The sequence below is a fragment of the Pituophis catenifer genome, unplaced genomic scaffold, assembly GCF_029215685.1.
Source record: "Pituophis catenifer annectens isolate HBS135680 unplaced genomic scaffold, rPitCat1.0.hap2 SCAF_2, whole genome shotgun sequence".
Taxonomy (NCBI): Eukaryota; Metazoa; Chordata; class Lepidosauria; order Squamata; family Colubridae; genus Pituophis; species Pituophis catenifer.
The window spans coordinates 135,450,079-135,465,998 of NW_027256882.1; the positions used below are offsets into that span (position 1 = coordinate 135,450,079).

Genomic DNA, 15,920 nt, shown 5'->3' on the forward strand with positions numbered 1-15,920 from the left:
AAAAAATTCTCAAATCAGAATTTGGTGCCAGTGGAAAGATACAATTCCCCCACCACCACCCTAAAAATAAAGCAAATCCCCAAATTTCTTAAGAGGATTTTACAAGTGCAGAAACCAGCAACCACATGCTCTGCTGTGGAGTTTACCTTAATGGCTACATGAAAAGGTGTGGCGGAAATAGATAATAATGCAGTTGAGTATCAAGGAAGAAAATTGGGAAATAGTCAATGGCACTATTGAAATTTACTAGTGTGAGCACTCTGCTGCCTTGAGCAGAACATAGGAAAGAATTTATCTTCCTGGTCCATTTTTGAGGCCTTGTCTTAGAATCCAGTTGACATAGCGAGTGTTAGTCTTATGAAGTAATCCAGACAAAGAAGGACAACCATGAGTAGTAATTTATTATTTTGATGAACTACAGCCTCCCACTCCAAAAGAAATTGGGTGGCTTACAACATCTAATATGCAATTTAAAACAATTAAAACAATAACAAACAAACGACAGCAAAGCAAATAACAGCTCAGATACACATAACAATAAAATAAATATGGCAAGGCCTTCTTTATCATAGCTGAACATCTTGTCAGCTCTAAATGAGAAGAAGACACTCTCAGGATTTACACCTTTGGAAAGCCAAGATTTATGACATGAATTTGACAAACAAGCTGAGCAGCCTAGAACCAATTAGCAGGGAACCTTTTTCAGGTTGGTCAATTACTTGATGGTGCTGGCAGCTAAATGGGCACAGTGCCTCTTCAAGTCCTATATCACTGTACCTGATGTGCCAAGTTCATCTGAAATACAGCTCTAAGAGAACACATAAGATTGTGTTTAAAAATAAAACAATGAAAAAGAATAAGCAAGGAGATATTTATCCATATATTTTGACTTAATTAAAATTGACCCAGTTTGTTTTACTGAATCCTAAATCTCCTTAACGTTACCATTTCCCACATTTCATTTCAGTGTGTTTGTGTACCTATATTCTCTGTATGGGCTAATTTTGGGTCTCCTTTTGGATAGATATTGGGATATTGGGAGAACATCTCATAGATGTGCAATTTCAGTGTGGTTAAATAATCATTGTTATTTTTAGGTATATATTTAGTGTTTCATTATGTTTTGAATGTGTTGGGTTCAAACAGGGCCATTCTTCACGGCAGGCTCAGAAATGATCTCATAATTCTTGGCTTTTGTATGTATTATTTTCAAAGCAAGTACTTGGTGTTTTCTTTGCTGGTATTAGTGTTATCATACGTAATCTACAGTACTTATTATTGTGAATAGACAGCATCTAAACGTGTGCGTGTTGCAAGGAAACAAGGAATGCTACATCACCTTGTGCAAACTTTCCATACTCAAATGAATAATTTGTATGTGAAAATGCAGGTTGGCTATTTTTGCTTTTGCATTTTACAAGTTGTACCCTGTGGGAAAGTATGTTTTATATTTGCATAATCTCTTTGTGCTGATTGCTGGTTTGGAGTGGATATTTCATTTTTGGGAAGATGCTGCCTCTTATAACTAAAAAATCTCAATGGGAATAATTTAACCATTTTCCACTTTGCTTTTTTTTTCAAATGTCATTCACTAAAATGACTAATAAATCTACTTCTTTAAATGTCAACATTCCTTCCATGCACATCACCTTCCATTTAATATTCCCTGGACAGTTTGTAAATCCAGCTGCTTAGTGATATTGCTTCCCTGTGACCTCTCCTCCATTCTATGAAAGCTTGAGGGAGCATTCAACTCCCTGCCTGTGAAACATTAAGCAACCAGCCACTTCAGGTGCCATTCAAAATGATACATAAATGCCAATGCTATTAGACAGCTGGTTACAGCTGCCACACCAGATCTCTTCACAGCATCATTCTAGAAAATTTGTGGGGAAGAAAAAGAAGAAGAAGAGTAAGTTTTCCTGGCTTCAGGCTATATAATGAATAAAAGAGTGCTTTCCCACTGGTGCTATGTGTGAGTTGGATGGCCATATAAATTTGTTTAATTCATAAATATTCCAGTCACAAGGAGGCTAAGGTAGTAGTAGCACGGACATATATCATTGATAATATGATCACATTTTAACATTTCTCTCTGGTGTGAACATTAAATAAAAAATAGTAAGCATTGAGAGAGAGGTGGGAATTGAGATATAGTTTTCCACATGATTTGAGCAGGTAAATTACCTGCTAGTAACATGAATAGATATCTGAAAACCAACTGCAGGTAAATGATTACAGGACAGATACTTTGCTATTTATAGAAAAAGCAGCTTTTTCTACATTTTGACGGAATCAGGATGAGTTTAAATCAATGCATGTCCACTCCCTTTCCTCTGGGCCATAATATAGCAGCTTGATTTAAAACCTGTTTTGATCATTTGCCAATATCTGGTGTTTACTGTGGGCTTTTGGGCGGATATCTCCTAGTTGATGCATGTTCTTACTCAATCATTTATCTTCCTTCCTCCCTTTTCTCTCCTGTACCCACACGCATATAAACACACACATACCCCACTGGTTTCTCAGTGACAGGATGCTATCTCAATTTTTCTAGAATCTTCCAGACTAATTGCAGCATCCTGTCATCCTTAATCCCAATGTATTGTAGCAGTATTTGTGATATTGTGTTATTTGGTGTGATTCGTCATTTGAACAGGTGTCTGTATTTCCCAAGATATATATGTACAGGTACAAACAATGCTGTTTCGAAAGGGGGGCATGGATTTAAGGTATCTAAAAGGTGTCTAAGTACCAATATTTACAAATACCCATAAATCTGGCTTCTTTATATCTCCTAAAAAGAAATAATATTGGTATTTGGAAATAAGATTCCCTGCCCACCTAAAATCAGGAGCTGTTAATTTAAAACCCACAAGAAGCATGGTGTTACTATGTGTGGTTCTTTGCAAGGTAAAAGGTATAATTTCTACTAATATGCATGATTGGAATGCAAAATATGACAAAGCTAATGGTTAGCAAGATTTAGAAGCAGGGCTGACTAAATACTATATTAATAACATTATTGGCAGATGCAGAAGCCTTAATAAGCTACGGCTTTACAAATTTATCAAAATAATTTTAATTGTAACCTTTTAAAAAACAGATAATAATGAATGTCCTTGAATCACAGGGTAGGATATTAGTTACAAATACACGGTGAAGACAGACTAAACAAAGTGCTGGAGGAGAAGGGGACTGTTGGAATATGCAGGAGGGCTTTTTTATCATTTAAAAGTACTTTTTCCCCCTCCAAATCTGGAGAATTAATACACCAATCTTCCTTGGGTATCAAAGGAAAAACCCAAAGCTGGCAGGATCAGTCTCAATTGCCAGTGCCTAAGCTATCATTGATATACATTGTTCAGAACTGTTTTGCAAGTGTTTCTAAACTTTTTCCTTTTTTTTAATGCATAAAAAGTGAATGGAAAAACAGATTAAAAGACACGTTTCATTTTGGGGGGGTGAGAAGGAGAAAGAAAAGAAAACAAAGCGAATTTGTCACCTGAGGAGGCATATGGGAGAGGCAAGGCTGATAGTGATCTGGGATTCAGCATATAATATATATATTGAATCCCAGATCTCTCTCCGTGTGTGTGTGTGTGTGTGTGTGTGTGTGTGTTGTATAACCTGTGAACTGAATTCACACTGCAGGTGAATAACCTCCCTGTGCTTTTATTTAAATACAATGTCTGTCTTCACCCACAGCATAAGGAATGGGAAATGAGCAACCCTGCTTATAAGATTATGCTACCACATGCTTTGTTGCTATGCAGGTAACATTTGCAATCTCGGTATAAATCCCTGCTATATATTAACAGCCTCTTTTGTTATTGTTTGGAATTAATCTGCCAGTCATAGCTGAACCCTTGGATGCCAGTGCAATTATTCATAAATAAATTGTCCCAAAGAAAAGACAGAAATTGTGACATTTTTTCCCCTGCCTGACTGTGAATTATGGATAAGCATTGAACAATAAGAGATCAGCAAATTAGAATAGGGCTTCTCTTTGAAATTATAACTTGGTTCATAGCCAGGGCCCCAGTTCATAACTTAATTTTATTCAGACATTTTAGTTAATTTCCTTTTCAGAGTTTTGCATAATGCCATTGAGATATCTCTGTTTTTATGGATATTTATGCAGAATGTTACAGTTCTGATGAAAGTTGTGATTTAGCCAGCTACCAACCTGTCTAGATTTTTTGTTGTTCTTTTTAGAAATGTATTGAGCATTCAAATTCAACTAAATATGTTTCAATTTCCATATTATAACATGGCATTCAGGATCAGACAGCATATAGACTAGCAGCCGGTTGTCTCTGTTGTGTCTTATTTTGAAAAACTGGTGCAAATATTTAGGGTCATTTGAAGAAAACTCACAGAGTACAGTACAACACTTTTCTTCTTCAGTTCCAAATAAGTAGAGTCTCAAGATTTTTTTTCTCTTCAGCAAGTAAGAGATATGCAAGTAAGAGATATGTCATTCCTGCCTGCAAAAATAACCCTATACTCAGCCCCTTACATATCTAAACAATCATTTTACTCAGGAAAAAAAAGATTTGTGCTATTATTTCTGACATAATATGATGATTCCTGACAACTTCACAAGTATCATGCACATCTGATTCTTTTGTATCAAATAAGGTGGAAAGATAATATAAATCGTTTATGTGGAGGGATCTTTATATGTGGAGCTATGATTTACTTGAGGTTTGCAGGCAGAAACAAGACTATCCTTCTACCATGCGAAAGGACCACTGAGTCCCATCAGAACATCAACATTTCAGTACCTAGGAGATAAGCTAGATGACCTCTACGTGCAAAACTGCTAATTCCTGAATTTAGCTTTTCTTTATAATAAAAAATACCATACTTCTCCACTCCCCAAGTGAATTCTTATATTTGCTCAGTGTTGCTAAATACCATACCATTCAATTCCCTTGGCTCAGTCACGTTCATAGCCAGTTGATGGTTTAATCGCAGGCATAATGTTATCTCTGACATCTTCAAGACAGTCCTTTTCATTTAATGTTGCATTATAATGCCACTTTGAAAATTGCCCTGAATTATAGACTTGACATTTGCTCGTTAGAGATTAGATGTATAATGAGTTTATCTGTTGGAACATTCAGGGTCTAAAGAGAAAGTGTCATCCCTGATGCAGCCAAACACCAGAGATTAACTGGAACGGCTGCATTTTAGCAATCATACTTAAACAGAAGATCATTTAATTCTAAGCAATCCACACACATTTTTTTTTTTCATAAACTGAAAATTTTCCTGAAATCGAGAACAAGGTGTTTCCACTTTTTTTCTCTACTGCTTAAGCATGTACTTTGAAATGCTCTGTGAGGTGTTTTTTTTTTATTATTATTTTCAGATATTTTACAAATGTGTATCTCCTTATCCCTTTTAAGTTTCAGTATTTTATTGTAAAATGCTACCCCACACAGTATCCTTTTATCTGTTCACTGTCTTAAGTGCACTAAGTTCTTGGCTATACTGTAAAGGACAAGCTTGACAAGGTTCCAGGTTATCTGGACATTATAGAACAGAAGATGTACGTCACAGATATGCAAGCATTCCATCATAGCATTTCTACCTTAAATATGTCATGAATGAACTCTACATGCAAGATTACTATCCTCTACTATTGTCAAAAGGCTTCATGTATTGTCTCCAAATTGCCCCAAACTCTGATCCCAAGAATTTTCCCAAGATTTTTACGGTTTTCAATATCGCAAGCTAGTATGCTTCAAGCTGCTATTATTATGTATAATAGATAGGTCACATGCTTCCAAGTCTGGTAGATTTTTATTTTTCCTTCTACGTCAATTAAAAAGAAAATGTAATCTTTTTCTAAAATTATTTTGAAACCTGAAATGAATCTATTCTTCACTCACCTTATATCTAGTCACAGAAGCCTGGCTGTTGTGCATGTGTTATTGGAATTGCTCATACAGGTATATGAATGTACTGCCTTGCTGTGCATTAATTACAGTAGTTTGTAAACACATTTGCCCTACCCCACTCCTGTGGGAGGGGGAAATCTTACTTGAATGAATTTGAAAGCCAGTGCTGAACCTGGCCTTGAGAAAAAGGGATTGTTTTCTGAACTGCTTCTTTACTTTTTTTCCTTTTCAGAAGCGCAGTGTAAACCGTACTACTCTGATTATTCTCGCTTCCGACTTCTGATTCACCAAATGTGCACCACCCATTATCTGGATTTATTCATCACAGGTGTGATTGGCCTCAATGTCATCACCATGGCCATGGAGCATTACCGCCAGCCCAAGGTAGGATAGAAGAGTATTGGTCAATGGTGGATATTAGCATCATTGCTAGATGGAATTAGAGTTGCACGTCTGTTAATTAAAATAGAACAATTAGTAGTGAATTCATTACCACACTAAGTTGATGGAGAGATCTTCACTTTCTTCATTTGGATGGCAATGAGGATCAGACCCTCAGTTCCTTATTTAAGTACATACTGTCCATGGAATCTTAGTCAAATATGATTGACCTGAATACTTTAATACAGTGGTCCCCAACCCCCGGTCCGCGGACCGGTGCCGGGCCGTGGAGTACCTGGCACCGGGCCGCGCAGCGGCCGGGGGACATAAACGCTGCAGCGCAAAGGCTCCTGGGTTGTGCGCAATGGGCCGTGCGCAAAAGCTCCTGGGCCGTGCCCCCACCCCTGCGCGCGCTCAGCGGGCCGCGGCGATAAAAAGGTTGGGGACCACTGCTTTAATATACACACTTTCACAAATCCTACATATTCATTCTCTCTCTCTCTCTCTCTCTCTCTCTCTCTCTCTCTCTCTCTCTCACACACACACACACACACACACACACACACACAATCATATCTGCACTTTTAAATATATTTTGATATTTTTTCCAAGAGTTATATCATACAGTATTTGCAGATGACATCAATTCATAGCCAAATCCATGAAGATCAAATAAGCTGCATTCGTATGGGGTCAGGGAAACATCTAGGGAGCATGGTTTCTCTGGGTTAGGGACATGCAATATGTTTCGTATATTACAAACTAAATGAAAGAATGAGTTACAATAGCTACAAGGGTTGCTTTCCACGAAGGCTTTCATTATGTATAAAATAATCCTGAAAGTTGAACATTCTGTGTAATTTCTTTCAGTCCCAAAACTTTTCAGTATTAACAGCCTTCTTTCCATTAACTGCTCAGGTTTTCAGATATCTAAATAATCTGTTACTTTAAAAAATGAGTGAATAAATATGCTGAAAAATTAAATAAAGATTAAAAACGCAGGTAATAAGCCTTCTTGGGTTTACATCTCAAATCTCCTTGATGAATAAATCTCAGTGGGAAATTCTAAAGGTCTCCTTTTGTAAGCTTATGGGAGTTGGAAGGTGCCATTTAAATCACTGAGTCAACTCCTTTTCTCTGAACAGAAATCCAGATTAAACATCCAACCAGATGGCTATCACAGCTCCAATGACCAGGGTGGGGGCCAGTTTCTGTATTCTGTATTTGCTGAATCACAGAATTAATTCTTTTGATTTTAATTGCTGCTAAGATAGAAGCAGTCAAGATTCTGAACATTGGTTGTGCCAAACGTAGTGCTTGAGACAAATGTTTCCCAAGGAAGCAGTACATTTGGGTACTTTTTAACACATTCAGAATGCTGTTTCCTCTCAAGACACTCATCAAGTAAAGCCAGTTTTCTGCTTCTTAATCACACGATATCTGGTAGCTTTAGCACTTATATGTCTGAAAGCTGTGTCATTATGGAGAACTACATACAGAAGGATGCATTCAATTCTTTTGAAGTTTTTGTCCACATTGTGAAATTTAAGGCAAAAGATGTGTTAATCTACTTAGTTCTGTAGGGGTTTAGGGCTCTCTAAGCTTATTTGACTAACACTGCCAAATTTTTATCCTCTTGTATTTAATTTATGGCTGTCTATATGTGAAAAGCATTTTCAATTTTAGAATATAGAAAATGGCCACAACAAGCCTCAACTTCTCCTCTTCTCAATTCAGACTATCAGAATTAGCCTGATAATGAATCTTTCACCGGAAAACTGAAAGAAGCCAGTTTGTCAGAGATTTTGACCTTTCCATCATACACAACTCAGTTCCAAATCCACTATAAATGTAATACATCTAATCACACAAATACAACCGTGGGGATTAAATGGAATAAGATGTGTAAAAAAAAAAAAAAAAGACTTGTAACACTCATGATAACCTCTCGACACTTTTGCACCAACACATTTCCTTCACCCAGTCTCACATCAGACCCTCAGATCTCAGGTCACAAGAACCTTTAGCATAATTGTTAGCAATGCCATGCAGCCCTTTCCCCTCCAACTAGCTGAAAAATTACCAAAAGTGGCTCTGTCTTTGCCACACTTGTGTTTTTGGGATGAAGGAAAAACAAAAAACACCATAATATATCTGACAGCCCATCCTAAAACTTAATATGAGGACACTAGGACAGTTTGCCAGCTAGTGGGATGAAAGAATGGGGAAAAGGGGAGGTTGGGAGGTTGGAATGAGGTTGGGGAAACCAATCTTCTCCCCTAAGGAGCTTAGCCTCTCAAATTTCAAAATTCTTCTGCCATTTTAAAATTTTGGAAATCCAGCCAGAAGTTAATTTAGTTTGGCTTTGAAGCAGAAATGCAAATGAGATATCACAGGAGCCCTGGAACTATGTGTATAGGTGTGGGTGTGGATGTGTGTACACCCTACTTAAACAAACACATATGCAATAGTACATATTGAAGATCTTCTGTTCTTGGAGGCAGAAATAGAGACTAAGTAAGAAAGAACAGAGCCAATAGAGTGTAGAAGCTAAAATGCTGGAGTATGACTGTACTGTGCTAAGAGAATACACCATTTTGCCCTAAGGGTTTGGGTGGTGGTGGGAATTAATAATATCCAAGGCTGTTTCTGGAATATGATTGGACTAATATAAGCAAAGTATAAATGTTGATTTCAGAATCCTGAAATCTTTAACCTCACTTAACTCCACGATTGCACATAATAACAGTCCAACCTGTTCTTGTAGTCTCAACGATTTATTTTTCAGCAGGACAGAAAACTAAAGGCCTCTCTTCCTTCCTGCTGCGATGATTCAGCTTTTTGGCTGAGCAGCTACTCCCTGCTCCATTAGCAGAAGCACTCTTCCATTTAAAATTGTACATTCAAATTATAAGAACAACGGCTTCCAAATCACTTACTTATGACAGTTAGATGGAAATGGCTGCCAATTTGTGTACCGGAGTTATTTTTATTTCCTATGGCTTTGAGGAGGAACAAATGCCATAGGTAAACAAAGGTGAAGTAGAGATGGGAACTCAACAGTACTTAAAAGTCTAATATGATGAGAAAATATGGGAATGTGCGATCTCTGCGGTTGGTTCATCTTGTACAAGCAGCTGGGTAATGTTGAAATTTTCCATTCCTGTGCATATAACAATTTACTGCCATTATCCTATATAAAAACAAAGTCCCATGCCTTTTTTCCCACAACAGTCTGTAAACTTTATCTCTGCCTCTGTGTCTTCCTCTCCTCAATCTAAAATTTGTCAAAACTTGTATAATTTTTTCTCTAATATTTTCATCAGAATTCTCTGGAATAGCTCTAAATTTGAGACAAAATTATTTCTCTCTGAATTCTAATGGAGCCAAATTATAGTTCTCTCTTCAATTTTGTCAATAACTTCTGACATGATCCATCATTTCTACTCTATCATAACTTGTTTTATATTTCCAGATACTTACTTTATAGAGATTTCCTTCTTTTTAACTTATTCTTTATCTCCTATTTCATCTTTATAAATCTTTTATCCATTCTTTTCCTCCAAAGTTGTAACTGTAGTCTCAAGTAATTCAGTCAATTTACTGCCAACTTGGTCAAAAAAAATTTTTTAATTGCTTTCTCTTCAGGCTGTTCTAAGGATGCTCTCCTTCTCTCTCTACCTTCTTTCTGAGTTCTCATGTTGCAATCCAAAAGTGAAAGTATCTCAAGGGAAGGAAGGAAGGCAAACTCTCCCTCCTTTTCTTCTTCTTTTATCTTCCTGTGCCTTTAATTCTATACTTGCAGTCAAACATCAATATCTTTACGGTTTCAATCATGCACAGAGTCTACTCATGTTACATTTATCCTGATTTGTAATTTCCACAAACTGTCTGCAGTCTTAAGAAAAATGCAGTAATAAGTAAAAAAAAAAAATTCCCATGGAAGTTCTGGTTCAGTTGCCTAATTCAGTTACAGTTATTCCAATACACTTTCATAAAATAATTAATTTTTTAAATTATAACTATTCCCTTTGTCCATTTTAAACTTTGTTAAATCTTCTCTTGTTAAGAATTTTTGCCAAATATTTAACCTTTAATATTTTTAGTTTTGTAAATTAAAAAAAAGAAAAGAAACTCACCAAGAGGAATCTTGTCCTGCCATAAAAGAAAATCTTTTAATCTGTAGAATGATTAATTCCAAAAGTTTTAGAATTGAAATTTGGCTAGGCCTCCATAAAGGCTACATCCTGGCTGTGAATTTAGGTGGAATCCCACACTTTTAAGCTATTCTGCTCACAAGCAAACTGCAAAATCTTCCACCATTCCAAATATCCTCTTCTTAAAATAAGCATCATGACTGCAAGGAAGATTAAAAACTTGAATTGGGATACTTACCTCTATTTCCATGATGCTTTATTTTTTTTTCTATATTTTATCTACAGATAATCCTGATGGTTTAATGCTATGAAAGGCTTCCACTGCGCTGCAGCTCAGTGACTTCTTGCAGTCTTTGAGCCATATCATGCCAAGAAGCCTTTGAATCACAACATGGCAAGCAGCCCCTATGGCATGGCTTGCTGCCCCATAAGATAGGGTGCAGAATGGTCAAAAGAGCAGAGATAGGGGGGTAGATAGGTATGTGGGAAAGTTGAATTGGAGATAGTCCTTATGCTATCGAGGCTTGAGGCTAGGAGAGTGCCAAGCCTGGAATGGCTTGGCTTGGGGTGGATCCTCAGCTAATGATCAGTGGAAGTCGGTTAACGATAGCAACAAGGAGTGCCAAGAACGCCATTGCTCAGTTATGTTGTCACATGATATTGTGCTTTATAATCACATCACTTAGCGACAGAAATTCCAGTTCTAATTATGGTCATAAATCAATGACTTCCTGTACAGATCTTTTCCCTCTAATGACTACATGGTATTTTCTTCCCATAATAACCTACCTTTTCTGTCTAAATTTGGAATCAGGATTAAATATTCATGAAATTCTTTCATTTGACAATTAGGACTTTATCTCCCAAAAGTCTCTCCTCACCAATACATTCTTGGTAGCAATATTTTATAAAAGGCAGCGCTGATATATTAGTAATAGATTCTGTCTTTTGGAGAACTAAGGCAAAGGGAATTGTTATTTGTCCAGCCTAAATTGTTTGTTTGCTTGCTTATGCTTGGATTTATATGACAGTCTATCCACAAAAACAGACCATAAAACCCTCTCCAGTAAGGCAATTAATAAGAGTACATCAGAATGACAAAAGAAAGGGCAAGGTAAACCAACAACTGACAATTGCAATACACTTTGTTCCAAAGGGATAAACTTACATGGACATATCTTGTAGCAGAGGGCCTCTCTCTGCCCAACAGTTCCTCACTATTTTTGGAATATCCAGGTCTTAATAGTTTTCAGGACTATTAACAAGGAAGGATCTGGTCTAATTTGGGGGGAAGGAAAAAGGATGCCATTTGGACTCTTTTCTTATCCTTTATTTAAGGATATGTCACCCGCAGAGATCCCAGAGAGCAGCCTGTTCAGAAGAATCCCCACTTCTTTAGAGTTCATACAAGGAATAAGTGGGGATGCTGTTCTCTGGGATTCCTACAAGTGATATTCTCTTAAATAAAGGATGGGAAGACAGTCCACTCTTCCAGTTCTTTTGCATGGGCAAAACCCAATGAATGTAGGCAGTCCTGATGATATTTAGGTCCCAAGCTTGTTGCTTTTGTCAACTTTCCAATAAAGCATCGAGGGTTAGACTTTTGCCCTTATCATCTCTCTACCTGGAATGACAGCAGCATTTCAAATCTCACACTATCCAGGAGTCTGATAGGTTTACATTTACAGGCTTCTCTTCATTTAACAGTTCACTCTTTTTCCTATAAGGCAGGGGATAGAATGGATTCAGCTGAAAATGAAATTTGCCAGTATCCTCCTTACCGTATGCAGTAATCTACCATTTGTCTCTCTGCTTTCAGATTCTTGAGGAAGCTCTGAAGATCTGCAATTACATTTTCACAATCATCTTTGTCATGGAATCAGTTTTCAAGCTCATTGCGTTTGGGTTTCGTCGGTTCTTTCAAGATAGGTAATAATGATTCAGAATAACATTGCAAGGTGTTTTGTGTGTGTGTGTGTTTTTCCCTCAAAAAGTGCCATTCCTAATATTTCCAGTTACAGCTCTTTCTGTTGTCTAAATATGTGGATGAAGATGAATTATTGGGCCAATCTTAATACTGATATGCTAATTAATAGAAAAAATAGTTAAATTTATAAATAGTATCTTTTCTTGTGACAGCTAAAAAAAGAGAAAACCTTCTGGAAAAATAGGAACACCCACATAGTAATTTTCTGCCTTTTTAATTGTACCTCAAAATCTTTCTAAAATGGATCCTCATCATATTAGAATCAGTCTTGGTTTATATATTAGAAAGTTTCATTTTACCTATCTATTTACCATGTTTGGTAAATAGATTTATTTCCCTATTTTTTATTAAGTCATTAGCAGTTAAAGCACTAATCACTTAATAAAAAATAGGAAAATAAATGGGCAAAACTCAGAAAGATGCCAGGTTTATTTCTTATTGAAACTAGCTGAGTTAGCTGTGATGTATAGAAGTATTTCCAGCTCCTTGTATTGATATTTCATCTCTGTCCATTCAATTTAAATTATATAGAAGTACATAAGAACATGGATGTCCATTTTTCTTAATTTCTGCTTCCCTCTGTAAAGGAGTAAGTGTTTTGATAAACTCTTTATGATAAAATCATATAATGCAGTAGTTGTCCCTAAACTCATGTCTTACTGGTGGATTTTGCTCCACCACATCTTCACACCAACATTTGCAGCAGCTGTAACTCTCTTACTACAGGTAGTCCTCAACCTTACAAACATTTGTTTAACAACAATTTGAAATTACGACATTGAAAAAGTGATGACTGATCCTCGCACTTATGACTATCACAGTGTCCCAGTGGTCCCTGGTCAAAATTTGGACACTTGGCAACTGGCATGTATTTATGTATTTAAGCTGGTTATTAAGACCAGCTGCCTGCAATTACTGCAGGTTCGAATCTCGCCAAGGCTCAAGGTTGACTCAGCCTTCCATCCTTTCTAAGGTAGGTAAAATTGAGGACCCAGTTGTGGGGGCAATAAGCTGACTTTGTATAAATATACAAAAGGATGAAGGCTATTGCTGAGCACATTGTAAGCCGCCCTGAGTCTCCGGAGAAGGGCGGCATATAAATCAAATTTTTTTAAAAAAAAATGTATTTACAATGGTTACAGTATCTGGGGGTCATGTGATCACCATTTGCAGCCTTCCCAGGAGTTTCGAACAAGCAACGTCATTGTGAAAAACCAGATTTGCTTAACAACTGCATGAATCACTTAATGACTGCATTGATCTGCTTAAGGACCCCAGCAAAAAAGTCATAAAATCAGGTGCAACTCGCTTAATGACCATATTGAAGTTCCAATACCAATGGTGGTCATAAGTCAAGGACTACCTATAATGTGAACCAATCTTCTTCCCATCACACTGATAACTTGGGTCGTCACTGTAGCCCTCATAAGCACCAGAAACATGCTGGCTCCTCCCTTGTTGCTTCCTATAGTTTGTACCTTTATTCTTTTATGTTTTTCAAATGAGAAGTTAGCATGCTGCAATGCAAAATACCAGCCTCAGACACAATCTTTATTTCCAAAAATGCATTTATCCTTGAGGCATTCTTTTTAAAGAAATGAAAGGAGACTACAGCTTGGCACGCCTACCTATTTAGTAAAAAGTCAAAGGCAAACTGAGGTGACAGCTACTATATGGGGAGATTAGAAGGGACGGTGAAGAGCAAACTCGGGAAAGATGGTCATGTTTGCCATGGTAGCCATTTTGTGCTTCTAACCTGATCTCACGATTCTAAATGTGCCCATGTGGGCCAAATGGAGATCTTGGATCTAATTTGCTCATGAGCATGCAGAACAGTCAGCTGTTAGTGCCATTGTCATATCTCCCCATATGTTCAGCAGTCCCAAATAATGCATTTACTTACAGAGCAGTAGCAGCAAATCAGAGAGTTTCTCAGTGCTAGTTATTTGTCATTATTTTAGTGAGCTGATTAAATTGTGAAGAACTCTTTCAGACACAGACACACATATATAGACACAAAAAGTGAGTATATTGAATAAACCTGGATCATATAGAATTAATGTGATACTTCTTCATCAAGAGCATCGTGTTCTTCATTTGTACCTCAACCACATCTTTGCCATATAACCTTGAAAATCTTCCTTACGTAGCCCCCACCCACCCACAATAGCAATTAAAGAAAGGGCAAATCTTTTTTTAAAAAGATTTTGGAAAAACTAAATTCAGTTGAATAAAACATTTAGAGAAATGTATGATACTTTGAATAAAGCATTTAAAGGAAAGGAAGTCAACATTTATCTTTTTCTTCTTTCTGTTGCCCTGCAGATTAATTCATTTTTGCCTTCTCCGTTCCAGGTAGCAGTATATTCAGACTTTATTAAATTTGTATCCTAATAAGACATCTTTTGTTTAATTTGCTTCATCTCACAAACTGCTAAAGGTGGAGTGTCAGTTCATGAATGCATAAATGCCTGAAATGATTGGAATTCTTTGTCATATAACCCCCTCCTTTGCTAACAATTCATTTAGCTTTTTTTTTCCATTTGATTTTTGTCTCATCTTCAGATGGAATCAATTAGACCTAGCAATTGTTCTCTTGTCCATCATGGGGATCACGCTGGAAGAGATTGAGGTGAATGCATCACTGCCCATCAACCCTACCATTATCCGCATTATGAGGGTCCTCAGGATTGCTCGAGGTCAGTCCCCCCCCATTGTTTCTGGGGCTCTGCAGCCATAAATCTTTTGGCCAAATAGAACTGATCATTTCTGGCATACTAGAGTCTTCTACATAGCATATATACAGCTTAAGCATCCACTACAAAGCTAATGCTAACCTTGCTCTATTATTTTGCCTTATTAGTCAGGTTAATAGCTAAGAGCCGTGGTGGTGAGGTGGTTAGAATGCAGTACTGCAGGCTAATTCTGCTGACTGACGACTGCCGGCAGTTAGGCAGTTCAGGTCTCACCAGCTCAAGGTTGACTCAGCCTTCCATCCTTCCAAGGTCGGTAAAATGAGGACCCAGATTATTGGGGGCAATAGGCTGACTCTATAAACTGCTTAGAGAGGGCTGTGAAGCACTATATATAAGTCTATGTGTTACTGCTATTGCTAATAGCTCCATTATAGCCAACCGATTGTCTAGTAATAAATACTTATTTTGCGTGGAAAAGGTGTCAGTTTGATCTCTTGCATCCCTGGAACTAGATGAATCAGTGACTTCTCTCAACAGAAGGCGCTTCCTCCATTTCTGTGTTCTCAAGATGTCACCCAAAGTTCTCCCTTTCCCCCATTTTATGCACATAGTTAAATTGACCAACCCAAGATCACTGACCTTCATCGCTGAGCAGGGATTTGTATCTGGGTCTTTCCAATCCTAGACTAGCATATCTCCTCAAAAACAGGTTTACTGTTATAGCTGTAAACTCTTGATTGGGTGTCATACATTACAAATAGTAATGAGTTAAAAAAGTAGTCCCAAC

At 37.2% G+C, this 15,920-nt stretch overlaps 1 protein-coding gene across 1 annotated transcript in view; it reads left to right on the forward strand.

Moving 5' to 3' along the window:
* Nucleotides 1–15,920, forward strand: part of CACNA1G (calcium voltage-gated channel subunit alpha1 G) — a 407,319-nt gene that overhangs the window by 356,218 nt on the left and 35,181 nt on the right. The window contains exons 27-29 of the mRNA XM_070934658.1: nucleotides 6,145–6,296; nucleotides 12,270–12,379; nucleotides 15,003–15,136. Of these exons, the coding sequence (XP_070790759.1) occupies nucleotides 6,145–6,296; nucleotides 12,270–12,379; nucleotides 15,003–15,136 (396 nt within the window). The remainder of the gene's footprint in view (nucleotides 1–6,144; nucleotides 6,297–12,269; nucleotides 12,380–15,002; nucleotides 15,137–15,920) is intronic.